We start from the raw sequence: 27629 nt of genomic DNA, 5'->3' as shown, positions 1-27629 counted from the left end.
TCGAGCATTTCCAGGCCCATCTGACACCAAGCTTTAACAATCACGGTTAGCAGGAGTTAACAGTCATTCAGCAAATTACTGAAGGGAATTGGGTCACGGCGGATTTCATTAACACTCTTTGACTGAAAGACCCACCGAAGGAAAATGGAAAATTACACCAGCACAAATTTCATTGTTGAATTCTCCCGATGCAAACCCATCTTTCATTATTTAGTGCCCTGGCCTTACTGAGGACACTGAATGAGATGCAAACTCAGGTTCTAAATTTTAAATAATTCCCCACGCCTCTAGTCCTACCAAACTGTAATAAAGTCAAAATGAATTGAGAGCAAAATGAATTGAACTGGCTATCCTGAGGTGTCTCCTAAGCCGGTTCACACACCCTGCTTTGAAGGGCAGTTTCCTTCTATTGCTGTTTCCCATCTGGAAAAGGGGGGCATTACAGGGAGCAACTAGGGAGAAGGAAAAACCCCACCAAAAAGGACGTTCAGGAACACAGAAGAGAAGAGGGAAATGAAATATAAGAGCAGAGACCGAGCATAGTAAAGCAAAAGAAAACTCATAATGAAAAGTGACAGAGAAAGACTTATCCCAAGAGGTCAGCAGAAATGAGTTGTGGCACAGGAGGGCAAAGGGAGGGGCGCCTGGGTGGCTCAGTCATTAAGTGTCTGCCTTCAGCTCAGGTCGTGATCCCAGGGTCCTGGGATCGAGCCCTGCATTGGGCTCCCTGCTCTGCGGGAAGCCTGCTTCTCCATCTCCCACTCCCCCTGCTTGTGTTCCCTCTCTCACTGTCAAATAAATAAATAAAATCTTTAAAAAACAAAACAAAACAAAAAAAAACAGGAGGGCAAAGGGAGACTGGGAAGAACTCCAAATTGGGCATCGTGTGCTTCTTTCTTTTCCCCTAGCCCCTGACAAAACCTACTGAAAATTTCGCACAGAATACTGCACAAAGCCATCGCCATAGACAGAAATGGGTGGGTCTGGAAGCCGCTTGGCACTGACCAGCATGCCTCGTCTCCGGAAGCCCATCATACACAGGCGGCACTTGAACGTGAAGCTGTCGTAGTCCGTGGATGTGATACGAGGCTTGAACGTCTTGGAGCGGCTGATGCGGTCAGCTTTCTTGGCCTCCCTCTCAGGGTTGTGCATCCTCTGCATATGTTCCCGTAGTTTGTCTTTTCGCTATTTAGAGAGAATGTTTGAAAAGGCAGGGGAGCGGGGAGAGAGGGTAGAAAATTTTTAACTGAAGGGATTAAAAAAAGCAATACAAGTTACCAACCTACCAAGAGGTGTCCGAGTTGCCAGGCTGCTGGAATGGACAAACTCTGTCCCTTAGCAAATAAGTGCGTTCCACTGAGTCTTGGTTTTGGGGAAGAAAGAATTTGCATGTATTATGGAGAAGATCAAAGGATAATGGAATAAATTTGGTATTAAGAATTTCAAGACAGGGGCGCCTGGGTGGCTCAGTCAGTTAAGCGTCTGCCTTCGGTTCAGGTCATGATCCCAAGGTCCTGGGACCAAGCCCCGCGCGCAGCTTCCTACTCATCAGGAAGCCTGCTTCCCCCCTCCCCCTCCTTATGCTCTCTCTATCAAATAAATAAATAAAATCTTTAAAACAAAAACAAAAATAATTACGAGACAAACTGATAATGAATGATAGGTAATACTGTATTTACAAAGCCATTTGTATGCTTAGTTCCCACACGTTTTAATAATTCTTCCAAATCCCACATAAATTTAAGTATTTCTCATCTTATGGACTTAGAAGTTCATGTAAACAATTACATTGCCCACTGTGGATGGAGCATACGGTCTAGGTCAGGTCTTAGTTTGATGACCTAATCTAGTGATACATGTTGATATGAGTCCATAGAGAGAAAATCAAGCAGAGCCCATCCCAAGGAAAAAAATTTCAAAAAATGCCAGCTCCCTTCTTCAGCATTTCTCTCTTCTCTTAGACATGATTAAACTATTATTGGTCTTGGGGCGCCTGGGTGGCTCAGTCGTTAAGCGTCTGCCTTCGGCTCAGGTCATGATCCCGGGGTCCTGGGATCGAGCCCCGCATTGGGCTCCCTGCTCCACGGGAAGCCTGCTGCTCCCTCTCCCACTCCCCCTGCTTGTGTTCCCTCTCTCGCTGTGTCTCTCGCTGTCAAATAAATAAATAAAATCTTAAAAAAAAAAAAAACCTTAAAAAAAACGACTATCGGTCTGATAAAGATTTTGAACCTTTCCACCAGAACAGTTCTCCCCACATTTTGGTATAAGGACTTTTATTTAACCACTGCCTTTTTTCAGCACATTCATTTAACAAGTACTTCTTGAGTGCCCACCGAGTATCGGGAACCATTTGAAGTTCAGGGTTCAACACTAGGACCCCTCATCTACCTCTCTCTCCTGCTCCTCCTACCCCCACCCACCTCATTCCTGGAAAGTCCAGCAGAGAATTTCAGAGTCTCCTACTTTGCAGTAAAGTCTGGATTACAAGCCTTGCCCTAAATAACAGTATTTCTCTTGAGTGTCTTTAGATACAGTGATAAAGCTCACCACCCCAGACTTCTGTTGCATTTCTACTTTTTTTTTTTTTTTTTTTTAAAGATTTTATTTATTTATTCATGAGAGACAGAGAGAGAGAGAGACAGAGGCAGAGGGAGAAGCAGGCTCCCAGCGGAGCAGGGAGCCCGATGCGGGACTCGATCCCAGGACTCTGGGATCACGACCTGAGCCGAAGGCAGACGCTTAACCGACTGAGCCACCCAGGCATCCCGCATTTCTACTTTTTCCCCAGCATTGGTGTTCACCAATTTCCCCTCACCCATTCCCTTTAAACAGACCAAGTTATTGTAACTGACTCATTACAGAAGTCCCAAAGCCCCCTACTACTACTACTACACTGAGCTCTGCATACAGAGACAGACATATTTGCTGAAGGCCAAATCTCAGCAAGTCTTTTCCAACCTAACAGCCCTAAGCCCAATCCATTATGCCCCCACTCTCTCCTCCTGCCTAAATCCTGCTGCTGGATCAGCAGTGTTCCCAAACATCTAGCCTCCCAAGCTGCAAAGCCCAATTCCTCTCTGTCCACCCATCAGCCTGGCATCCAGACACAAAGTCCTACCAATTCTCCCTCAGATGTTTGTCTTGAATATGGACCCTCTTCTCCATGCCCGCTGCCTAGGCCTTAGTTCAGCCCAGCTGTAAAATGCCCCTGGAGCGTCTTTACTGGCACGAGCCATGCTACTCATGCTGTTTGACAAAGTCCAAGTATGGGGGACGATCCTGAAAACAGGAGACTCCACCGCTGGCTCCTGCTCTTCTCTTTCATTTTGTTTATGGCAATCTTTATAATTGTGGGAATATTTCTGGGGTTTCATGATAAAGTGACTACTCATCTTAGTTACGCCTATCTAAGCAATCATAATGAAACTAATTCCACGAAGAATTAGTTTCTATAGAACAAAATAACAAAACGGTCACGCTCTGTCTAGCACCTTTCTCTTTGCGTACTGTTTTTTAGTTTTAGCGAAAGCCAATAAGCGGAAATCAATAAAGGTCATGTTAATCATTACAAAGGAAAAATGAAAGAAGGCTATGGCTGTAATCCAGAAAATGATCTAAGATTTGGAAAAACAAAAATATCCTAACATATAAATAAAGTTCCTACGAGGCTGTCAGGAGGAGATGCTTGCACCCTGATCCTGTGTCTGTGTCTCCTCATTCGCCGACACCATCCTTTCCTACGAGAGACCCACCCCGGCTGCAGCTGGACTCCGGCACTTTACCCCTCTCCCCCTCCTCCTCCCATCCCTTTCTCTAGCAGGCTAACTCTTCCCCACCCTTTAGGGAATTCAAGTGTCACCTACACCCCAAATCAGAGTGAATCCTGCTTGTGGCATTTTTTTTCTCTATTACAGTAGCAGTAATAATTTTTTTGAAGTTTTATTTACTTGAGTAATCTCTACACCCAACATGGGTCTCAAGCTCATGACCCTGAGATCAAGAGTCACATGTTCTTCTGACTGAGCCAGCCAGGCACCCCAGGAGCAGTAATAATTTTTAATGCACATGTCAAATTTCCTCTTTAAACTGAGAGCTCCTGAAAGTCAAAAGGTCCTACCTTTTGAAGCTTGTAGTAGGACAGTTACAATTCAGTAGAAGTGCTACAACAGGGTCACAAGTAAAGGGTCCTATGGGAATACATAGGAGAAGCACTTAATCCAGTTGGGGGGGGGGGCATCAAGAAATGCCTCTGTACGAAGTGACATCAGCCAGGTGGAATGATGAGAGAGTCTGAAAGTGTATTTCAAGTGGGGGGTTGTGAAGGAGAACAGATGAAAAGCCCCCAGGAGAGACAGCATGCCACACTGCAGTAAACCACATAGCTCAGTGGAGCAGAGTACAAAGGGGAAGGCAGAACTGCAGAGGTAATTGGGAGCCAGGTTCTGCTTTTTGTTTTTTGCTTTTTTAAGATTTTATTTATTTATTTGACAGAGAGAGAGGCAGCAAAAGAGGGAACACAAGCAGGGGGAGTGGGAGAGGGAGAAGCAGGCTTCCTGCGGAGCAGGGAGCCCGACGTGGGGCTCGATCCCAGGACCCTGGGATCATGACCCGAGCTGAAAGCAGACGCTTAATGACTGAGCCACGCAGGCGCCCCCCAGGTTCTGTTTTTAACTAGAGTTTGGGTGACACACAATATTACATTAGTTTCAGGTGTACAACATAGTGAGTTGACAACTCTCTACATTCTGTTACGGAAGCCAGATTTTGTGGTGGCTTTTTTTTTTTAATTAAGTAAGCTTTATGCCCAACGTGGGGTTTGAACTCATGACCCTGAGATCAAGAGTTGCATGCTCTACTGACTGAACCGGCCAGGTGCCCCTTGTGGTGACTTTTAAGTGATAAGCACTTTGGATTCTATCTAAGAGGCTATTAAAATTAAAGGCCCATGACATCAAATTTGTTCTCTAGAAAAATAACTCATTATAGTCTGAAAAGTGAATTGCAGATACGTTGTGCTTTTGTACTGCGTCACCTTGGCTAAGGGGAACTAACTGTATTTACATGGCTCCCGTTCCTAGTGTGGTTCTCAGTCTTCGCGAAGAGAGGCTCACGCCAGACTGGAAGACGGGAATGAAGCAGTGGCCATGATGTTCTGTGGGCCAGGGGCAGGGGCGCCGGGATAGCCCCGCTCACCCTCGCTGGCTCCCACTCAGCCACCAGTTCTCTTGCCGAGGGCAGGCGCCACAGGCAGCTGGGTGTCCACCGCCTCAGGCAGCAGCATTCCTCCATGGTCAGCGCCGGCTCTCTTTCATGAGCCCGCTGGAGGTGCCTGGGTCCCCAGGTTCCCAGGGAAGTTCCCGTAGTCCACCCGGACCAGGGCTGCGGAAGGGTGCATTAGTGACTTCTCTCGGATCCTCCAACCTCTCCTGCCAGACCCTTGCTTCTCTATCTTCTTCTATGATGACGTTCTTATTCCTGTAAGAAACTCCCTTACTGTATAACTCCAGTGGGTTTGCTTCCCTGATTGAACCCTGTCCTAATACATCTAGTGAGAGTGAAAGAGAAAATGAAAGGAGCAAGGTTTTTCACATGCCTGGTGCTCAAATGGCATCAGGCACAAAAGAGGTGATAAAAAAATATCAAATGGTAGGATGGATGGATGGCTAACCGGTTAACATCATAAGACAGGGATCCTTTTGGATATATTGTTGGTGTTGTTTTTTAATTAAGAAACAAAAAAGAACCTAGGCTTATTTAGAGCTTTCACATTAGAGTTCTCTGCAAAGGTCTAAACTGTGCTATCGTATATTGAAAGCCAGCAGGATTATATTCCACAACACATCCAGTTAAAGTTTGAAAATTACTTCCTATATCTCTTTATCATCTCCACATTCTATACAATGCATCTTTTTAAAATTAGTTTTTCCCTCCAGCCTCTGAGTCTTTCCCAGTTTCTATGACAGCATGACCTACAATCACACTCACTAGTGTTTCTTTATTGAATGTGAGTCATCTGATTTCCCCATGAAGTATATATTTATTAGTTTCATATTTCCTTGTTTAACTCTTATCCCTGAGTCTCCTGTGGGGTTTTCCCCTTGCTTCTTCTAAATTCCAGGCAGGCTACTGATACTTATGAAGTCTTATTTTAATCCTTGGGAGTCATGACCATTCCCCAAAGTTGCCTAAGCTGTTCGGTGTTCCACAGATTTCCACAGATCTCCCTCCTTCCTTAGATGACAGTCCTGAGACTTTCAGGGCTCAATTACCAGGCTCTGATACGTAATAAGTGCTCAATAAAAATCTCTTGATTTGGTAAGTAAATGTATTGTTCTCTTAGGAATTCCTCAACAGCAATTTAGTTCCACGTATTGTACATCTGGATTCTCTTAAGGAGATGTGTTATTACTCTATTCGGCAATTTGAATTAATTATTTGGGGATATTAAGGTGAGCTTTTTCCTTCATTTTATCATAATAACTAAGTCAAACACAAGACATAAAATGCATCTCAAGTTCAGCTCTTTGTAAGTAGGTGATTAACGGATGAAATGAACAGGCATTTATCCTTAGCCCGACATAATTTCGGTGGCCGTGAGAACAACGTTAGGCCGTTCACTGCTTCCGTACCTTAAATTGCTTCCCGCACGTGGAACACAGGAAATCTTTGCGGTCTGAATGTCGGAGCATGTGAAGACGCAGTTTGTCAGGACGGCAGAAGGCCTTGTCGCACTCTGTACACTGGTAGATCTTTTCTGAGTGGAAGCTTCGCACGTGTTTTTTCACCTGGCAGTTGAAGACACCAACAAGTCAGAGGACTCGGGCACCCAAAGGAAGGACAAATGGTGGCTTATCAACACTAGAGGGAGCCAAACGCATTCCCATGGATTTTCATCAACCTGGCGGTGTAATCCAATCAAATGTGACTGATGACTGGCCTCCATCACACACAATACCCCTGTCACAAAGAAACAGAACAAGTAGCCAGAAAGCCTTATAAATCTTAACCTCCCACATAATCTGAAGAAGAGGAAGAAAGAGTGCTTGCTCAAAGCCCTGATCACATGAGACCCATTTTTCTTTCTCCCTCTCTCTCTCTCCTTTTTTAAGATTAAGCAGAGTTCCTCTGGATTTAAATAAATCTTGGTAAAAATTATCCACAGAAAGACAAAAAAAAAATTCTTTCTCACTTTTTTCTGCCTCCAACATGTATAGAAGCAATTTAGCCCCTTTTAGTAATTGGTCCTTTTACATCTTTCCATTAAATCAGGTTCTGAAAGGGACGCCTGGGTGGCTCAGTGGGTTAAGCAACTACCGTCAGCTCAGGTCATGATCCCAGGGTTCTGGGATCAAGCCCCAGATCGTGCTCCCTGCTCAGAGGGGAGTCTGCTTCTCCCTCTCCTGCTCCCCCTGCTTGTGCGCACGCGCTCTCTCTCTCTGTCAAATAAATAAATAAATAAAATCTTTAAATAAATAAATCAGGTTCTGAAGAATAAAGACATGAATTAGATGATATAAAATACATTACCCATTTATGAGAACGATACAATACCAGCATCATTTCTCCTTAAACTTATTCACTATACTTCTGGATAATTTAAATAAAGGAATATGGCCTCTGAATTCTCTTAGCTGTAAATACCCAATGAAGGAGAGCTGTGATGAGAGCTAAGTAATGAGTCGTAGAGAACTATTCCTGTAAGACATTTTGCTTCATTGTTTTTGAGTCTCTTTTGCCATTAGATTCTGCCATAAACCACTTTTCTAATTGTTTGTGTGAAGTGATAAAATTACCAAGACTCCCCATACTAGCAGAACTATGATCTCCTTTTGTCTGGGTAATTTTCTTTTTAAAGAGAAAATATTTTTACTAGATATTTATATTTAATTATTCATTGACTAGCATAGAACTAGCAGCATATCATCACTTGAAGTTCAAATGAAATCATGAATATTCTGGAATTTATCCTCACCTATTTTGCTCCAGAATATAGTCCAAGGAAGGAGGTCAGTGCTTGATACAAAAGTATATTATATACCAACTCTCTCTTTGTTTCCTTCCAAAATGCATGACCTTAGTAAAGCAAGACAGGATACCACAGTAGCAGAGAGAAAATGTTTCCAGGCCAGGAAATGGGAGCATGTCTTCTACAGGCTCTCTATATTTTATGAGTAGAGCGTACTGGCAAAGATTAAGAAAGACTTTGTAAAAATGACAATCAGATCTGGGTATTTGTTACTTGTAATAAAACTTAAATGTTTCAATGCCAATGTCTGATTTGGACAATTAAGGGTTATGATAATCTTTATCAAAGCAGCTTGATTGAAGAAATACCATTCTCAACCGTAACGTCGTTTCAAGGACGGGATGAAAATGCAGGTGATAGGCAGTCCCAACTTTCCAAACATCGAAGTTTCTTTTACCAAAGAAGAAAAGCATACGGGAGTCTCAGGAATAGACACTCACCTGGATAAAATCTGGGAATCGTTTCTTACAAGTTGGGCATGTGAAGCAGCCATCATTGATATGAATGGCCACATGATCCTTCAACAAATCAAGGCGGTCAAAGGATTCCGGGCAAAAAATGCAAGAATAAGTCTTCTGGTCTGAATGGAGTTTCATGTGGCTCTCCAAGGACGCACTGCTGATGAAGCCCTTGTTACAGAGATCACAGGTCAGCGGGCAGTTCCCCTCCCGCCCGTGGAAGCGCAAATGTTGGTCCAGTTTGTCCTTTTCACGGAAGGCCTTCCCACATTGCAAACACTTAAAAGGCCGGAAAGACTTCCGAATAAACAGATGCTGAAGAGCTGCATTCTGAAAGACACACACAAATACAATTATTTAGCGAGGAGGTCAAGTGGGTAAGCAGCTCGCACATTTATAGAGAAAGAGGATGATCTCTGCAATCAGACTTTCCATAGAAATTAAACTCTGGGACACACAGTTGAAAGAAGATTTTCCTGGTGAAGACATTAAAAATGAAGCCATCCCCAAAGAAGTTCACCCTGAAAAGACAAACCTTTTTTATGTCTTACAATATTTATGGATGTATGGGTTGTTTTTTTTTTTCAAGAATTAAGTAAGTAACAGCCAAAATAGTACTCCCAATAAAGGATTTGTATAGTAAAACAAATCCCAGAGTTGAGTAGAATAATTGGAGATTTAGAAGAAGTGACGTGTGATAAGTCACACATGCATGAATGAAGTTGGAGCAAGTCAGCCAAATGTTACTTGCTGAAGTTCTTGAGAAAAAGAATTCAAAGCTTGATTAAAATGTTAAGGAAAAAAAAAAAAGATATAAAAAGAACTGAAGAGTAGTACTTGCCAGGGGCTGGGAAAGGAGGCAATGGATACAAGGTTTCTTTGAGGATGATGAAAATGTTCTGGAATTATAGTGGTGATGGTTGCACAACTTGGAGAATATTCTAAATACCACTACAAAAGGGCGAATTTTATAGTCCATGAATTATATCTCAATTTAAGAAAAAGAACTTGAAAGAGAAATGAAGGATACAGATTTATATGAACATGTTCATTCATGAGGTAAGATATATGAGCACACATTATAAATGGAATATGTATATTTGACCACTTCCTACTTAGAAAAAGCAGAAGACAAGTTCTTGATGTAGCTAGTTAGTTCCACTGGTTAAAAGGCCATGCTAACAAAGTTAAGCTTATCGCTTTGTTCCCTGTCTAGACTAGTCAATTTTCCTCTTTTTTTTTTTGCAGTCACAGATTGCACTTCTAATGCTGATTAGCCATCTTGTAAATTCATGCAATTGTTATAGGGAATCCAAGTGAGAGAATATGGATATTCAGTGCAAATTCATCACTACCGCTGGAAAAACAACTCATGCTCTACAGAGAGCAGATCAACAGAATCATCTTTCACACAGGGAATACAGCATCGATGTTTTAGTTATACTATAATGAAGACTCATTCATAGGTTCTTCAAAATACCAGAGGGAAAGCTCTAGAGAGCTATGAGAGGGGGGAAAAAATCCCTCAAAAAATATATCTGTGAATGGGTGAGCTTGTGTGACTAAGGGACTAGTAACTGAAGGATTAATGGAGATCTTAATGCATTATTGGTACAATGAACCATGCTTAACCCCAACTTCTAAACTAAATTTAATGTAAAAAAATCATTCAGAAAAAAGCAAAATAATTTTTTTTTTAGTGAAAATTCTGAACACAGTCACTATATGACTGAAAACTTCCTCCTCAGGGTCTCTAATGGGGCCGGGAGAGATATTTTACCTACTCGTTTATCTTGAGGACATATTTAGAAATTCTGTTGTCTTCCCCAGTTGACTGAGGCAGGACTGCATTATATTTTATCCTCCTTTGTATCTAGAGCCCTTAAAATATAGCTTAGCTCATAGGAAGTGTTCAATAAAAACTCCAGATTTAATGAAATGTATTTCATATGAAAAACAAAAAGAATTCTTTCAAAGTCTCTTTTATAGCACCTGCAGAGATCTGTAATAGCTGACCATTCTCACATCAGTCACAGAGCTTTCTGGCACTTTATTATACTGTTCAGCAGTTACCCAATCTTTTTACTCTATCCGAACAAATATTTATTTTACAAAAAAGCTCTCACTATTCTGGCTCCTTTCAAAACTTAATGGAAATATTGCAAATAAACAAATAATATCCTGAGATTCAGACATTCAAGATTTAGAGTGCTTTCAACATGTAAGAATCATTTCCTTTATCCAGTTCAATAAGGTTTCCAAGGGCAGACACAATGTACAATTGATCTTGGTCCCACTGGGGATTCCACTCCTCTTCGGGTGCCAAATCTAGAACTCGGTTTTGTTTTGGACTATTATGCTAATAAGTCTTCTGTCATTTTTGATTAGTTTGAGTGTCCTCAGACACTTGATCGCTGACCAGCCACTGGGCTCCACATTCTTAGTTCTGTCCACAAACCTTGTTCTTATTGTCTTTCTAATTCCCATGGAGCCCTGAAGATCATATTTCTCTGATCTGGTGATCCTCATGTAATCCACACAGTACAAGGTAGTGAAAGTGCTGAAACTTTCCCACCCCTTGACCCACTTGCAGGCCACTTCTACTCTAAGGTATGCTCTGTAGCTCAGAGCTATGCTGGCACACATTTCTAGAAGAAACCATGCAAAGTGGCAGAAGTAGCACAGATGGATCCATTATGGATCTTCTGATCCCTGAGTGGCCATCAGCCAGGCACACCATACTATACGGTCCATAAGGTACTCTAGGGTGCCAAAATGCTACGGTTGCTAAAATCTGTGATGGGGGATTCAACTCACACTGAAATGAATTCTAAGACAACAGATTCTTTGCAAACAAAGACCTATAATGTTTCTAAAGTTTGATATTAATAGCTAAGGGAAATTAATTCTTGATCACTTTTCATATTATTTTGATCTTGACACCAAAAGGAAATCAATCCTGTTTGTTTGTTGGCTTTTTTTTTTTAACTTTTCTCTGCCTGTTTTCTACCTGGCTTTCAAAGCCTTTAGCTGGCTAGCCCTACCAACGTATCTCACTCTCCACTGTCCTTCAACCGGCACCCCACGCTAGGGTCAAGCTACGATGTGCACTGTCCCAAAACCATTCCAAGAACATGCCTATGTGCTGGCCTTTGATCCTATGGCCGACAGCCCTGGAAATAGCCTACCTTCTTCCTGTCTCTCTCCCAGACCATTTAAGGCTCGCTTCATCCACGAACTATTCCCTGACTCCTTCTCATCTTTCTTTGGCCTTTCTCACTTCCCAGTTCCTATAGCAATTAGAGGCTACACTTTCAAATTTAGCCCTTGACTATAAGACCCATTACATGAGCACTATCTCCCAAATTAGACTGTAGGCCCCTAGAGAACGGGACTCATGTGAAAACTGCATTGTGTCCATAGCCTGGGGCTGAGTATATAGTCAGATCTCACTACCATTCCATAAATCACCCAAATTGTTGTAGAACTGGATAGGATCCTGGAGATCATCACTTAGTCCTACCCTTCGTTTGGGGTAGGAGGAATCTGCTACCCACAATTTATTTATCAGTCTATCTGAAAATAGATGGCTATGCATTAACTAGTTTGCATTTACTGTAGATCCCACCAGGATTTAGTAGGTACAGGTCGCAAAGAACATCAGGTCAGGCAAACACTTCAATAATGTTCTGTTGTGTGGAACACAGGAAACGAACCTACCTGCAGCTCCAGCTGAGCAGGCAGCATTAGAGGAGAGAAAAATAGTTACATTACCAATTGGGTTGGAAGACTTCCCTTCAGTTGGTCATTACCAATCTGGATAGAAAAGATGAAAAAATACATAGCCCTAATTTTTAGAATGTGTGAGAGGAAAAAACACAAGAGCTCAACTAAGACTGACCTCCAAAAGCCAAGTGCACGTGGCTTTTGCTTTGACACAAGGAACCTTGTACCCAAACCAGTCACCCAATGCGCTGAAGGATACGAACACAGAGCTACACTAGGCTTGTACAACCACAACTTCACTACATGTGTGGGCTTTCATTTGGGGTTGTTTTTGTTTTTCCTGCAAAAAAATTAAATCTTGTAAGCATTTCTCTGGACTTAGTGAAAAATCAGAATGGCCAAAGCAGAAAAGACAGTCATGGAGCAAGAGTAAAATGCAGATTGGGAAATAATGTAGAATGATGGATTAGGAAGGTCTTAACTCACAGTTTTTTGCCTTTCTGGTCTATATTCATGTATGTTTCCATAGCCTTTTGAAAGAATATACATGGAGCCAAAAGTATTATATGTTTCCATCACAGGACCCTTATAAAGGCTACTTAGACTCAGAGTGCTGACAACCTTTCAATGTTATTATACAGTTATAAATGTTTAAATGTATTTTTACAGGAAGGCATGGACTCGACTATTTTCCAAGGTCCCTTCTAGCCTATAGGCAAATAAGAAGACCAAGAGAAATATAAGCTACATGTAGGCAAATGAGAAGACCAAAGAAACATAAGCTAAAACAATCACCTCTCTAGAAACTGTAAAGCCTGGAAAGTTTTACAAAAAAATCTCTTTCTAGCCACACATAAAGTACAATAAAAGTATATACCACTGCCATAGACAGTGGTGTAAGTAATGGTTTTCTGGATGTAAATCGGTCAGCACATGCGCTTATCCCACAAAACCCTATTGTTCTCCACATGCATCCCCTCCAGGAACTAACTCAGACTCCCATGCTATCTGTGAGGTAAGAGGAACACATATCTGACCTAGAGGCCACGGAGGCCGTGTGGCCGCCTGGTCTAGAGTCCAGACACAGGCCACAGAAGTGAAACACTGACCAACTCCCAAACCTGGTGCTTAACTTCAAGCTGTCCCGGGTGTGTAAACTGTACCTACCACAGCAACGTGGACACGGGTCCCTTTGCGTTGATTAGTAATGACATTTGCCAGTCTCCCCTTGGAAACTGTAGACAACCAAATTCATTTACCCGAAATTAATCTGAGAGCCATCATTAGGCACGGATTAGAGTGGCTTCGGTGTAAATAATTATTATAATTAAACACACTTATTTCCCCATTTCCAATCTGTGAGGTTAGGGATCCAGAGAGCTATCCTACTTGAACTATACTAGTCCAGAAGCTGCCAAAAGCCAGGCTTCTGTGTCATTACTAAATTGATGGAATCTAGGACCAGCCATTCCAGCCTGTCACAGGACACAAAGACACTGAGAAGTAGATAATACATTATTCCTAGATAAGGGGATTGAGTGTGTGGTAGGCTAGATGCACGATTTCAAAGCAGATGGTGAGTAAGTTGGGAAAACATGGCACCTAGAAAGCCAGTTGACTGGAGAAAGGGCAGCACCTCATGAGGGAGGAGCTCTGCTTCCCACTTACTCGGATACGCTTGGCTCTGCGCATGTCATCGGCCGTCAGGGTGCTCTGGGTGGGCAGCGCGCTCTCCTCGTGCTGGGGCTGCAGGTGTAGGCTATGAGTTTCTGGCTCGTGTTCCAGAGAAGGCTGGGTTTCCTGTGGCAGCTGAGGGATGGGGAGAGTGGGCTGTTCTGGCTGATCCAGCCCATTCAGAGTAGCTGGCTCAGCCTCATCGAATTGCTCCTTGGTGGAAAAATGTAGCAAGTCCTGAAATTGCAATAACCAGGAATTATTTCCCCAGCTAGATAGAGACTCGCGCTAGAGAGTGTCAGCTAAGATTTAGAATTGCTGCTTATTTTTTAAATCTCTAGATTTAAAAAAATGTTCTCCTTCTGGGAAAACTATCCAAGATTAGGTAACTATCCACAGGATGTAAAACTGGGAGATATTCCAGATCACTTCATGAGGAGAAGACCGACAGGAGAACTCTTCTGGAATAAGATCATTTTAACTGTTTAAACTGATTAAACAGCATCCCCCAACAATATCTTTGGGCAATTTCAACTCCTTTTTTTGGTGGCTGGTGGGGGGGGAAGGGAGAGGAAGAGACAGAATCTTAAGCAGGCTCCAGTCCAGCACAGAACCCAACATGGGGCTCAATCTCATGACCCTGAGAGATCACGACCTGAGCTGAGATCGTGACCTAAACCAAAATCAAGAGTCAGACACTTAACTGACTGAGCCACCCAGGCACCCCCAATTTCAAATCTTGAGGGCAGCAAAGTTGGGTTTTTGTTGTAACATTCAAGAATACGTTCTGGTTTTTTTGAAAACGTATTCTTCTTGCCTTCCCCCAGTCATCTTTAATTAACAAGCAGCCAAGTGCGGACATGGCAGGACCATCAGCCTCCAGGAGGCATTTGTATTGAAGCCTGGTAATAGTTCCAAGTCCCCGGAGCAGGCATCTAACAAGTTCTTCCTCCCCCAGTACCTGTGTCCCATCGTCACATTTGTCCCCATTTTCGCTGGCTATTTCCAGGCGGATAAATTTTGGAGGGCGTCCTGGCCGTCGACCAGGGCCAAATCGCCTCTTGCCTCGTCCCCTTCCTCTGCCTCTTGTTCTGGGGACAAAAGATTAGGTTATAAATATTCATGGTTACACAGTACTCCCTAACAAATATTTTCCCTCATTGGTGCTGATGAGCCCCAAATCTTGATTTCCTCTCATTCTATTACTTTTTCTGATTCTTTTTTCTACTGGGAACAATCATTTTGATAATATGCATTTTCTTTTTTTAAAAGATTTTTTTTAAAGATTTTTTTGTTTATTTTAGAGAGAGAGCGTAAGCATGCATAAGTGGGGTGAGGGGCAGGGAGAGGGACAAGCAGACTCCAGGTGCTGAGTGCAGGGTCCAATGTAGGTCTCAACCCTACCACCCGAGATCAAGAGTAGGCTGCTTAACTGACTGAGCCACCCAGACGCCCTGATAATATACACTTTCTAAATATCTCATCCTTGCCATCTATATAGCCCAGAGATGTCTTAAACTGAGCTATTAAAAACTCAGAGCACTGGGCACCTGGGTGGCTCAGTTGTTAAGCGTCTTGCCTTCGGCTCAGGTCATGATCCCAGGGTCCTGGGATCGAGCCCCGCATCGGGTTCTCTGCTCAGTGGGAAGTCTGCTTCTCCCTCTCCCACTCCCCCTGCTTGTGTTCCCTCTCTCGCTGTCTCTTTCTCTGTCAAATAAATAAATAAAATCTTAAAAAAAAAAACAAAAACTCAGAGCACTGACACCATTTTGTTACTGAAAATTCTGTAAGCACAAACATATCTCTGAAATGATGTGAGAAATGCAGACAGGACAGAACATGCTAAGCCTTAAGCGTGTTCCTAGAGACAAGATTCCATTCTTTCCCTCTTTTCCCCTTGCTTCACTTCCTATTCCTTCCAAGAAATGCAACTAGATTCAAAAGAACTTTCTTGTTTTGCTATAAGCTTTTGGCAGGTCAAAACAAATTTCTAACTCAATTGTTCCATAACATGCCTAGTAAACACCAAGTAAATTTTATCTTATTTAATAGATTTCTAGCATATAAAAATTCCTCAATAAAGGAATTCAGAAAGCATATCATTAAAATCTCTTTTAGAAGATGAATGTGAGAGGATTAAGAGTACACTTACTTGAACACTGAGTAATATTTGGAACTGCTGAATCTCTATATTGTACACCTGAAACTTAATATAACACTGCATATTAACTATACTGGAATTAGAAGAGAAGAGAAGAGAAAAAAGATGTGTGTGAGAGATATGTATAAAATCGATCAGATCATGTTTTATTCCTCCACTTATCTGTTTAGCAACTTAATAAAAATTATATGTTGTTCCAGAATTTTTAAGACTCTTTATTATAGAAAATTCTGAACCTAGGTAAATGTAGAACCCAATGTACATAATGAACCCAATGTACCCATTACCTGATTTCAATACTTAGCTACTCATGGCTAATTTTATTCCACCATACACCACCCCCCTGCTGTTTCCCACACACACATACCCATTAGATTATTTTGAAGTAAGTCCCAGACCATCATTTCATCTGCAAATATTTCCACAAATATGTCTCTACAATATAAGGACTCTTTTTTATATATTCCATATATATATGGAACATATAAATATGTGTATATATATATATATATATATATATATATATATATGGATATGGATATACCACAATACCATTATGCTCAGTATTATTAAATCTAGTCAAAGGTCAAATTTTCCTAATTGTCTCAAATTTCTTTTTAATAGCCAGCCAACAAATATCTTTATATACCATGTGTCACGCACGTCCCATGCTAGGCAATAAAGACAAGTCATATGTGACAGTCCTTGCCCTCAGAAGTCTAGCAGAGGCAGCAAACACACAAACCAAAAAACATCACAATATAGAAAGTGCTGTAATAGAGCCATGAACAGAGTTCTAGAGACACCTGACAGGGAGTGATTTAACTCTCACTGTGCCCTCCACCCACCTCAGACATTTACTCCTATGGTCATATCCTAGACCTTGTTATCCTCGATAAGTATAGAGCCCCCCCCTTACCCCAATTCCATGCAGCGCCCACTCTCATGCTATCTCTAGCTTTCTAGCTCACACCCTCAAATACCTGGACTCAACAATCCTTGCATCTCACTACCACCTCCCCTCTAGTCCTTCTGTCACCTGTTTGCAGTCCTACATCCTCTTGATGTTTTCTCTCCCTTCGTGCATGCATAAACTCCAAAGTCACCCCTGTAATCACTCCCTCGTATATGCTCTTGATGGCCATCCCCACTGCTGTTCCATCACTCCCGCTGTGTTGGCGAAACCACCACCCTGGGCAATCCCATTCCCAGGCTGCTCGGCAAGGGCATCACTGCAGCAGATGAAGCTGGACAATGACATACATCCATGCTAATGGTCTCACTCTAACGTCATGACCATGAACCTCAAGTGAGCTCTTAACAGTATGATCACAGGCAGTCATACTGTACTTCCCTAGAACACGGATCTTCCCACTTTGCTAAATGCCGTGTCATACCATTTCCTCTCTTTTCGAATCTGGTAAAAGATGGCAACCCTACATCCGTCCCATTGGTGCCACACTATTCCAAAGTACTCTCCTTCTTCACCTGAACTGTTAAAATAGCTTCCAACTGGACTCCCTGTCTTTGCTCTTCATTCAATGAAAGCAAAAGTGACATTTTAATGTTCACCCAGCATGACATTTCAACAAATAATTCACATCACAGATACTCCCTGATCCAAACCCTTTAAAGACTTCTTATTACACTTAGAATAAAATCCAAATTTCTTACCATTACCCATAAGGCCTACCTGATCTGGCCCCCCCTCTGCAAAAAAAAAAAAGGATTCTCTCTTATCTATCTTTTTTGTACAATGGAATGAAACCTACAATTTAGTTTGATGAAGGAATCCTACTTCTGAAAAAAGTTTGCAAATCAGAGATGCAGAGTGTATGCTATCTCAAGAATTCCCATCCCAGAATCTCTTAGAGGAGGCTTAATTAAGGGGGAAGGATCTCCTATTGCTGGGTACTCTGATTATGCTGGAAAAGAAATCAATAGTAGATGAGGCTGGGGGCGGGCAAAGGGAAATGACAGATTAGAAATTTCCCTCTGCAGCCCACCTGATTACCTGTCTACACACAGAAACACTCGTTAGCTTACTGACAATATGGAAATGAATCTGGACCTTTAACAATTAAGTTTGCAAAACCTTCTGATACCTGCTAAACACATCAAGTTTTTCATCATGGGAATTGAGATGCTGTTGCAACTGCTCCGAGCTTATAAATCGGCGGTTACATTCATAGCAGGGCCAATTCTTCTCTTGCTCACGAAGAACTGCAGTCACAGGAGAGAAATCATAATGGCTGATGATTAATAGACAGCAATAAAACTCAAATGCCCAATATCCCCACCATTCTCATATCACATAGCCCGGTGCTCACAAACATAGTGTCTGCTATTCGCATTACTGTTTTGTTAGAAAATCAAAGGCTACACTTTGACAAGAGTAGTATCTAGGATCTTATTTTCTTCTATATTCATGTAAGACATCAAAGGACCAAACTCTGTCATAGGACCGTTTCCCATCTCCCCAACAGACACACACACACAGCCTCACCACACTGGAAAGACAGGAAGTGCTACAATGGAAATCTGTATCCAGATAACTTAGTGATTCTGATCCAGGGTTCATAAGCTGAAGGCCTCTTTTATCACACACACAAAAAAAAACCCTTAAAAGTCAATGCCCAATATAATTACTTTAACAAAATGTTAAAGTATCTACTAAAGTTGACTATCGGCACATCCAATTCCAGCAATGCCACTCCTGAATGCGCACCAACAAAAATACTCATGCATGTTCACTAAAAGAAAGCCATGTATACGAATGTTCACAGTGGCACTCTTCAATATAGTCCCAAACTAGAAACAACCCTGTTATATAATAAAGAATTTGGCTGGCTTTTGTCCCTGGTTCCTGGCAAACAACCTCTAAGTCTTTGGAATACCCCACATAACAGGAGTGTCGTTGTTATTCGTGGTAGTCTTTGACCATACGTGAGTTTCTCCTAATATGACCCAAGATGGGGGCTGCCTGGGCCAGAAAGTCAAACCATCTGATTACAGGGTTGGAGCTTTAAGCCAGGTGGTATCAGCCAGGAAGAAAGAGCTGCAGAGTAAGTTCAATCATGCAGCCAATGATTCTATCAACCATGCCTCTGTCATGATGCCTCAATAAAACCTCTGGACACTGAAGCTCAGGTGTGCTTCCTGGGTTGGTAACCATACATCAATGTGCCACAGAGGTGACATGGGACATGGAAGCTTCATATTTGGGACCCACACAAACCTTGCCCTAAGCACCTCTTCATCTGGCTGGTCCTGATATGTATCCTTTATAATAAAACTGTAATCATAAGTATAGCACTTTTCTGAGTTCTGTGAGTCATTCTAGAAAATCAAGCCTAAGGAGGTTCTAGCTCCCTAAATTGTAGTTAGTTGGTCAGAAATGCAGGTGGCATGGGAACGCCAGAGCTTGTAGCTGGTATCTGAAGTGAAGAGTCTTGTGAAAGACTCGGCCCTTAATCTGCACAATGTGACCTAACCCAGGTAAGTGTCAGAATTGCACCGTGCAACCCAGATTTTCATCTACAGTGAAACAGATGCATTAATTATGGTATAGCCATACACTAGACTACCAAATAGCAATGAGGATGAACACATTACAATAATATACAATATGGATAAATCTCACAAACATGTCGAGCAAAAGATTCCCAGAACATACGTAATTCTAATTATATGAAGTTTGATAATGAGCATATTATATCCATGGTATTAGAAGTCAGGATATGAGTTACACCTGAGAGTGAAGAAGGCACAAGGGACTTCCAGAGTCCTGGCCACGTTCTGTTTCTTGATCTGGGTACGGGTAACACAGGTGTGTTCACTTTGTGAAAATTCACTGGACTGTAGACTTACAATTTTTGCACTTTTTTGTATGTAAATTATACTTCAGTAATATTTACATTAAAAACAAAGTCAATGCCGGCCTTGCTAATGTCCTCAGAGATGATTAAATCTAGATAGAGATCGTCCTCAGGTCTAGGTTCTAATTTAGTATTTGGAGGTTTTCATTATATTAAATACTATTTTCCAGACACCCATGAAAGAAATGTAAATATGTCACTGTCATTCAATCCTAGGATTAGACAAGGATGTGTAGCTGAAAAAAAAAAAAAGCTACTGGACTCTTTTAAATATATTGAGATAGGAAAATTGGAGGTTGCATAATGATGTAATATATACAATTTAGAATTCATACAGAAAATAGAAAATAGAAAGTCCAACCACCTTTCCTTTCTTCCTCAGAAATGTCATGAATTTTCTGGTTCACAAACTCCGCATAGGATGCAGCATACCACACCTGCAAGAACCAAGTACATCATGAAGAACTAAAGGACATCACCAGATGTTCTTTGCATGCTTACATTCTTTCTCCTGCTTACACAAAACAATTCAGGCTTTCCCACAACCCATGAAAAACAAACAAACAACAACAATAAAAAATCGCACTGTGAGCCGATCTCTTTAACACCAGATGGTCAGTCAGGAAGTGCATTTGCCAAGACACACTCACTGTGTGTTTTCTTTTTCCTTTTTAAAAAAAAATTGTTTTTGTTATTAGAACAACTTCATAAGAGATAATATTAATAGTCTCTTCATCAAAATAAAACATAGCCTCTTCTGTTTGTTTTATCTGTATGTAAACATGGGTTTTTACACAGCTGGAATCATTGTGACTTCCACCAAACAGCTCTTGCTGGGATCCCCGAGGATGATTTCAAATGCGACCGCGCCCTCCTGAGTCTCTTCCTCCGTCCTACTCCGCTGGCTATTTCTGCTCAGTCTCCTCGTCTGGCTCTCCTTCCTCTCCCTCTTCCTCTCTAAGCTTCCTCAAAGCTTAATCCAAGTCCAGGGCCTTCTTATTTTTCCCTAAAGTGATCCCATCCATTTCCAACCAATTCTAAATTAATATCTCCATCCCAGGTTCTCCCTTTCTATTCCCTCTACATACATTCTACTGCCTACCTGGTATTTGGCATGTTTCATAAACAGTTCAAACTTGGCATGTCCAGAGTTGAATTCTAGATGCTTCCCTATTGCACCCCCGCCCCTGCCCATCTTCCTCATCTCAATAAATACCCTGCCTTTCACCCAGCTGCTCTCACTTGACACCTAAAAGTTATCTCAGATTTCTCAGTGTTCTTCTGTCATCCTTCAGCAAGAGCTGTGAACTACTCGGATGTTCTTCATCTCTGCTTCTCCCACCAAGATCCATGCCCAGATGGGCTCCTGCCTGGATGGTCTTCTAGTGAGCTTCCCCTTTTCCATTCTTGCTCCCGCCAACCCATTCTTCACACAAGAGCAGAGAGGGCGTCTTAAAACGCAATCAGATTTCATCCTTCTCATGCTTAAACAGCTTCTCACTCATAAAAAACCTGCAATGCTTGATGATGGGCTCCAAAGGGCGCTATGATCTATTCCAGCTCTTATCACTCTCCCTTACCACCTTTCAACAAGAGAGCCTGCTTGCAGCTCCTCAAACAAGCCAAGGTCTTTCCCACCCCAACCTTTGTCCTTGCTGGTCTACCATCGGGAGTGTTGGGTTCTTCCCCTTTGCCTCCGTGAACCCTTCTACAGTGCTGGTCCCTCCCTTCCCGTTCCATAGTCCCCAGCCTCATTATTGTCTCCTCAGCAAGGCCTTCCCTCTCCAGCATTTGTAAACTGGTCCCTTTCCTGCTACCTGCTCTTTTTGCGCCATTTGTTTCCTTCATAGCATTTAACCACTATTTGTTATTACAGTTGACCCTTGAACAACAGGGGTTTGAACTGCATGGGTCCGCTTACACGCAGGTTTTTTTTTAGTACAGTACCATAAACGCACTTTCTCTTCCTTATGATTGTCTTAATAACATTTTCCTTATTCTGGTTTACTTTATTGTAAGAATACAGTATATAATGCATACAACATACGAAATCTGTGTTAATCAATTGTTTATGTTATTGGTAAGGCTTCCAATTAGTGGTAGGCTATTAACAGTTAAGTTTTTAAGGTCAAAAGTTACATGTAGAGTCTCAACTGCCCGAGGGGTCGGTGCCCCTAATCTCTGTTTTGTTCAAGCGTCAACTGTATTTGCTTACTTACATCCTTCGGCCCACTTCCCCTCTAGAGTACAAGCTCCCTGAACACAGACACCAGTCTATCTTTTCCTAGTGTCTGAAACACAGTAGGAGTTCAATATGTTCATCGCTAAATGAATTAATCATGTATAATTGTTATGGAACACTATTTTAACTATAAGGAAATATTTATATGGAGACTCCATTTTTAAGTGTGGAATAATATTCTACGCCAGAGTCTATGTTCTGTAATTTACTTGACCATGACCTATAGTTGGATTTTGAGATAGTTTATCATTTTGCTATTATAAATTCTACCCTAGTCCATCAACTTCAAAATGTATATTTTTCATATTTTAGCATCTCAAAAACCACCTCCACGGCATTCTGCAATCACTCTTGTGATGTGGCTTTCTTTTACTTGCTGCTCATTGCTCCTGCACAAACCCAGCCAAGCTCTTTGCACTGTTCTCATCTCATTCAGTTATCTGTCGCTCTGGCACTCCATGACGTGTTAACACTTGACGAACAACGCAAAAGAAGGCCAAAAAAAAAAAGCCATTTCCTCAGAATTAAAAAAAAAAAAAAAAAATATATATATATATATATATATATCTCTAAGGAATATAAGGCTGGTGTGATCACCTTGTAGGACCTCTGTTAATACATCAAACATCAAATTGTCAGGAAACTTCCTACTGACTTAATCAAAAGTCACTTAACTTCCAAAGACATGTGTTTCAATTGAGAAAAAAAACACATATGGGTTCAGTCAGTGGGAAAACACAGGGTCAAAACTTGTACAGAAACACCATCAGTCATTTGGAAAAATACCCCAGAGGCAACAGTGGATCACTTATTTTAAAAATAATACAGCATCATCAATACCTTGATGGCACAGAAGACGAGAGATGTACAAAACACAAATGACAAAGTAAAACAGTGATTCAGTTTAAAAAAAAAAGTTAGACTGTACACAAGGCAGTTTATATGTCAGCCAATTTATTTTGCTTATATGTGCCTTTTTAAGTATGCAGAAATGTGATAGGATTTCAAAATTATCTCTAAATAAGTCTAACACAGCTCCTGCAGTTAGGAGAAAACTACTCTTTTTGGTGATAAAAATAAGCACTATAACCTTAGCCTAAATAGCAGCATATTTTTTCTTAATGGTGTATAAAATAATGGTTCATCTTAAAGTCACTGGTATTTGAATTGGCGAAACACAGCATTACAAAATTAGAATGTATCTAGCTTTGTCTTTGTTTATAATTATTTCCTCAGACTAATTTTCAAGGATTAGGTTTATTCAGCCAAGAACACTTTTACTATACACTGCCAGAAATATTCTATAAAATACTGTAATTCTGTGACAAATGTCCCTATATTTTAAACCCTCACATTCACTGTACTGCATCCATTTATTTTTGGTAATTTAAATTAACAAAAACAGTAACTCATAGTTGTTTTAAGGGTTTTAAAATTATTAACATTGGAAAAAATTTTGACCTTGACTTTACTATCGATTTCTCCTCCAAATAAAGTCTATTCCCAGTATTCATGTGTCCATGAGGATACCAGAGGGGTTAGAGGTATTTTCTCTCAGTTTTCATTCTTGTTTTCTTTTTAAAGATTTATTTACTTATTTGAAGGAGGTAGGGGCAGAAGGAGAGTGAGAGAGAGAATCTCAAGCAGACTCCCCACCAAGCGCAGAGCCAGACATGAGGCTTGATCCCACAACCCCCAGATCACAACCTGAGCCAAAATCAGACACCCAACCCAACCATCTCAGTTTTTATTCTTTTTTTTTTTTTAAGATTTTATTTATTTATTTGAGAGACAGAGAGAGCAAGCAGGGGGGTGGGGAGCAGAGGGAGGGAGACAAGCAGACCCCGTGCTGAGCACAGAGCCTGACATGGGGCTTGATCTCAGGAACCAGAGATCGTGATCCGAGCTGAAATCAAGAGTCAGAGGCTCAACTGACTGAGTCACCCAGGTGCCCCTCAGTTTTTATTTTTATTTTTTTAATTAATTTTTTTTTTTAAAGATTGTATTTATTATTTGACAGAGAGAGAGACAGCGAGAGAGGGAACACAAGTAGGGGAGTGGGAGAGGGAGAGGGAGAAGCGGGCCTCCCGCCGAGCATGGAGCCCGATGCGGGGCTTGATCCCAGGACCCTGGGATCATGACCTGAGCCAAGGCAGCCACTTAACTGACTGAGCCACCCAGGCGCCCCTCAGTTTTTATTTTTAAACCTTTTAACATGTATTACAAAGATTTCTCCCACTCTGTTGCTTCCTTTTCATCTAGTGTTTTGGTTGTTCATTACACTAAACTATTATATTCTTATTTGTTTCTGCCTGTCTTTACCTCTACAGTTCTATCTACTCCTTAGGAGAGAACATAATCTCCCCTCCACAGCCAAGAAGTATTCACTTGGATATCAAGAATTTATTGGGATAGATGATGTGAGATATGAATCTCCTTCTACAAAGACACAGGTTTTGTATAGCTTTTGAACAAAGTCTAGGTCTTTGTTCTCCCCCAAAGAGGTATCTATTTGTCACTTTTACCACATTGCAGCATTGTGCGATTCAGTGTTCATGTACTGATAAAATCATTTCTCACCTCTTTTTCATCTAATCAGGAATTTTCCCTTAGAATTACAACAGAATTTTAATTTTGTCATCAAAAGTTAATATTTAGACAAATTCCTACAGAGTTATCTCCAAAGAATGTATTTCTGAAATCAGAAGTCAGTGCATAGAATTCTTAGGGTAAAATGAAGCATTCAGGTAAAGGAATCTAACTGGTCCATCTAAATTCCATTTTGTAAGATCTCCTGTTTCCAACTAATTCTTCTTCAGAGTGTGTAAATAACGTTAAGTGACCCCAACTTTAATCACTCCATCACAAATACCAGTCTGCTCCCTAAACACAACTACTTCTTTACCCTTGGGCTGAATGCCTTAGTGTAGGCCTTTGACAGACCCAAAAGTCATGTACTTTTGATTGCTTTTTTATGGGATTATTGTAAATGTACTGTACGTAGCAGGTACTCAATAAGTAAGTGAATTATAAGGAAAAGACCATTTTTGTAAGAACCCCCCTTCCGAGAAAAAAAAGAATCATAAAGGCATTTAATGGTCACTATTCCTAATAAAGGTACCAATGAACCAGCACTGTACCTTCAGTTCTTGTTTGGGTTCTACGTTCTTTATTGTGGTGTAATACACATGGTGGCCGTATTGGTAAGCCACCAGGTTCTGCTCCAGGTGATTCTGGGCTGGACGCACAAACATCATCCAGTTACAAAGGGTCTCATCAGATAATTCAAACCACAGGTCTTCATGCAAATCTCGGTCTTTTCTGTCCCCTTTATCAAGAGAAACCTACAACCAAAGAGAAAGTAAAAAGCCACACCAAAAAACAAAATAAAAACAAACAAAACTTTAATATGATATATATTAATGTAGTAATATACAAAATACCATTCCTGAAATTAACCATATATCCTGATTCTTCCTTTTATATCTAGAAAGATCCAGGAATTTGTCTTGCCAAGTGTAAAAGGAAAAGGCCACTTTTTGAAGACTCATTTGGAGCAGAATCACCTGGCAAAATGTTCAAGTTAACAATCTCATTGTACAGCTTCAGTTGATGCTTCATCATTAACCAACACATCAAAAAATACTATAAATAAGCCAGGAAATACAAGCAAAATACTCTCTAGTTCCTTACAAGTTGCTTACTTCAGGGATTCAACTGCATTCATTAATAATGAGTAGCCTTGTGATACGTATTTCTCTGTACAAAGTAATAATCTTTCTTGAAGATCTTGAGCATTCACCAAAGAAAACCTCCCCATGACAGCAAATGACTTCTCAAAAAACACACCCCAAACAGTATCCCTTCCCACTGCCCTTTCTTGGTTCTCCAGGGTAGCTTTCCAAGAAGCAGACAGCACAGGGGTTGGACAGAAGCAAAAGCATCAAATGTAAAGAAGAGAGATCAGTATAAATATACTTTAACATACAGTGAACTATTCTTTAACAAAAGATTCAACAGAACAGACCTGTTTCAAAAACTGAAAAGGGGTTTTCCTGAAAACTTTTTTGGTACTTAGCAGATTACACGAGTCTACATTTGAAGAAGAAAAGAAAAAGTTGTCAAAGCCCCTATTATGGACTGTTGTGCTCTCACCAAATTCATACGTTAAAGTCCTAACCCCTCAGTATGTGACTATATTTGGAGATACGGCTTTTAAGGTGGTAAATAAATTAAAACGGTGATTAAGTCATCAGCGTGGGTCCTAACCCAATCTGACTGGTGTCCTTACAAGAAAAGGAGATCAGGACACAGGGAGAGACAACAGGGACACGTGCACACATAGAGTAAAGGCATGAGGACACAGAGAGGAGACCGTCTGCAAACCGAGGAGAGAGGCCTCAGGGGAAACCAACCCTGCTGGCACCTTGTTGGCCTTCCAGCTCGGGTGCTGTGAGAAAATAAATTTCTGTTCTTTAAGCTCCCCCAGTCTGTGGTATTTGTTACAGCAGCTCTAGCAGACTAATACAGCCCCTAAGAAAAACACCTCTCAGAATTACTCATAGAATGCCTTAGGGGACTGAGACTGCAATCTCCAATTTATTGGTGAGAGAGAAAATGTTTCCATTCAAAACAAATTAAGCAGAAAAAACAAAAATAAAAAATAAAACAAAGCAGAGAAAGAAAAATACTAGCAAACAACAGTTATAGAATTGAATTAAGAGAACCAGTAGGAAAACACATGCCCCTTTAAAAGTTATTAAGAACAAGAGTGAACTATGATAAAGCGTAAGTTACCTTCAGATGAATATAACAGTCTTTCAGCTCAGACTCCCTGACAAGGGGTCCCTCCACAGGGCCAAACTGGGTGCGCTTAGGAATGCGCCTTTTGGAGAACACCCCTCCGAGGAACCTGTCGATGTAGAGGACCAGGGGGAGGCTCGCTCTCGCTCTAGTGAGCACAGGCCGGTTAGGGATGGGATGCAAGGGGCCATGCTTTGGGCACACTGAAGAATGTGCATTATTGCACTCCTCACACCCTGCAAAAGAAAGAAAATCTTAAAGACAAATTCCTTAACATCACTTGATCTCAGGTACGAAGTTCTAACCTGAAAAATCCCCAAATTCCAAAATTCAGTTAACTTCTACAATTACACTATTCATTCAGCTGTAATATGCTAGCTTTCATGGACCAATAAAATCCTGTCCTCTTCCTCTAAAATGAGGCAGAATTAGCTTGTGCCTGCCAAAAATAATACACAGGCAGTGACTTATTTCTCTACTGGAGATTAAGTCAAATAGTAGCCCAGTAAATTTACAAATCAATTATAACAGGTCTGAAAAGAAAAAAGAAGAGCTTCTTAGGATAAATGCTGCAAAATCTGGTAAGACAAACAGTTGAATTTTAGAGTATGTAAATTATATCTCAGTAAAGCTATTTAAAAAAACTCTGACAATACCATTT

The 27629-nt window shown here is 41.1% G+C and overlaps 1 protein-coding gene across 2 annotated transcripts in view; it reads right to left on the bottom strand.

Moving 5' to 3' along the window:
* PRDM10 (PR/SET domain 10) overlaps positions 1–27629 on the bottom strand; it is a 98432-nt gene that overhangs the window by 16847 nt on the left and 53956 nt on the right. The window contains exons 6-14 of one of the 2 annotated variants that reach the window (XM_036086299.2): positions 26963–27204; positions 25306–25509; positions 20288–20360; positions 18151–18268; positions 14846–14975; positions 13879–14121; positions 8467–8814; positions 6630–6785; positions 1006–1185 (exon numbers count right to left, since the gene is read on the bottom strand). In XM_036086299.2, the coding sequence (XP_035942192.1) occupies positions 1006–1185; positions 6630–6785; positions 8467–8814; positions 13879–14121; positions 14846–14975; positions 18151–18268; positions 20288–20360; positions 25306–25509; positions 26963–27204 (1694 nt within the window). The remainder of the gene's footprint in view (positions 1–1005; positions 1186–6629; positions 6786–8466; positions 8815–13878; positions 14122–14845; positions 14976–18150; positions 18269–20287; positions 20361–25305; positions 25510–26962; positions 27205–27629) is intronic. The other variant, XM_036086301.2, reaches the window with a different exon arrangement.

This window comes from Halichoerus grypus, chromosome 11 (genome assembly GCF_964656455.1).
Source record: "Halichoerus grypus chromosome 11, mHalGry1.hap1.1, whole genome shotgun sequence".
Classification (NCBI taxonomy): Eukaryota; Metazoa; Chordata; class Mammalia; order Carnivora; family Phocidae; genus Halichoerus; species Halichoerus grypus.
Note: the sequence above shows the minus strand (reverse complement) of the source record. Positions and strands in the feature narration are given on the sequence as shown.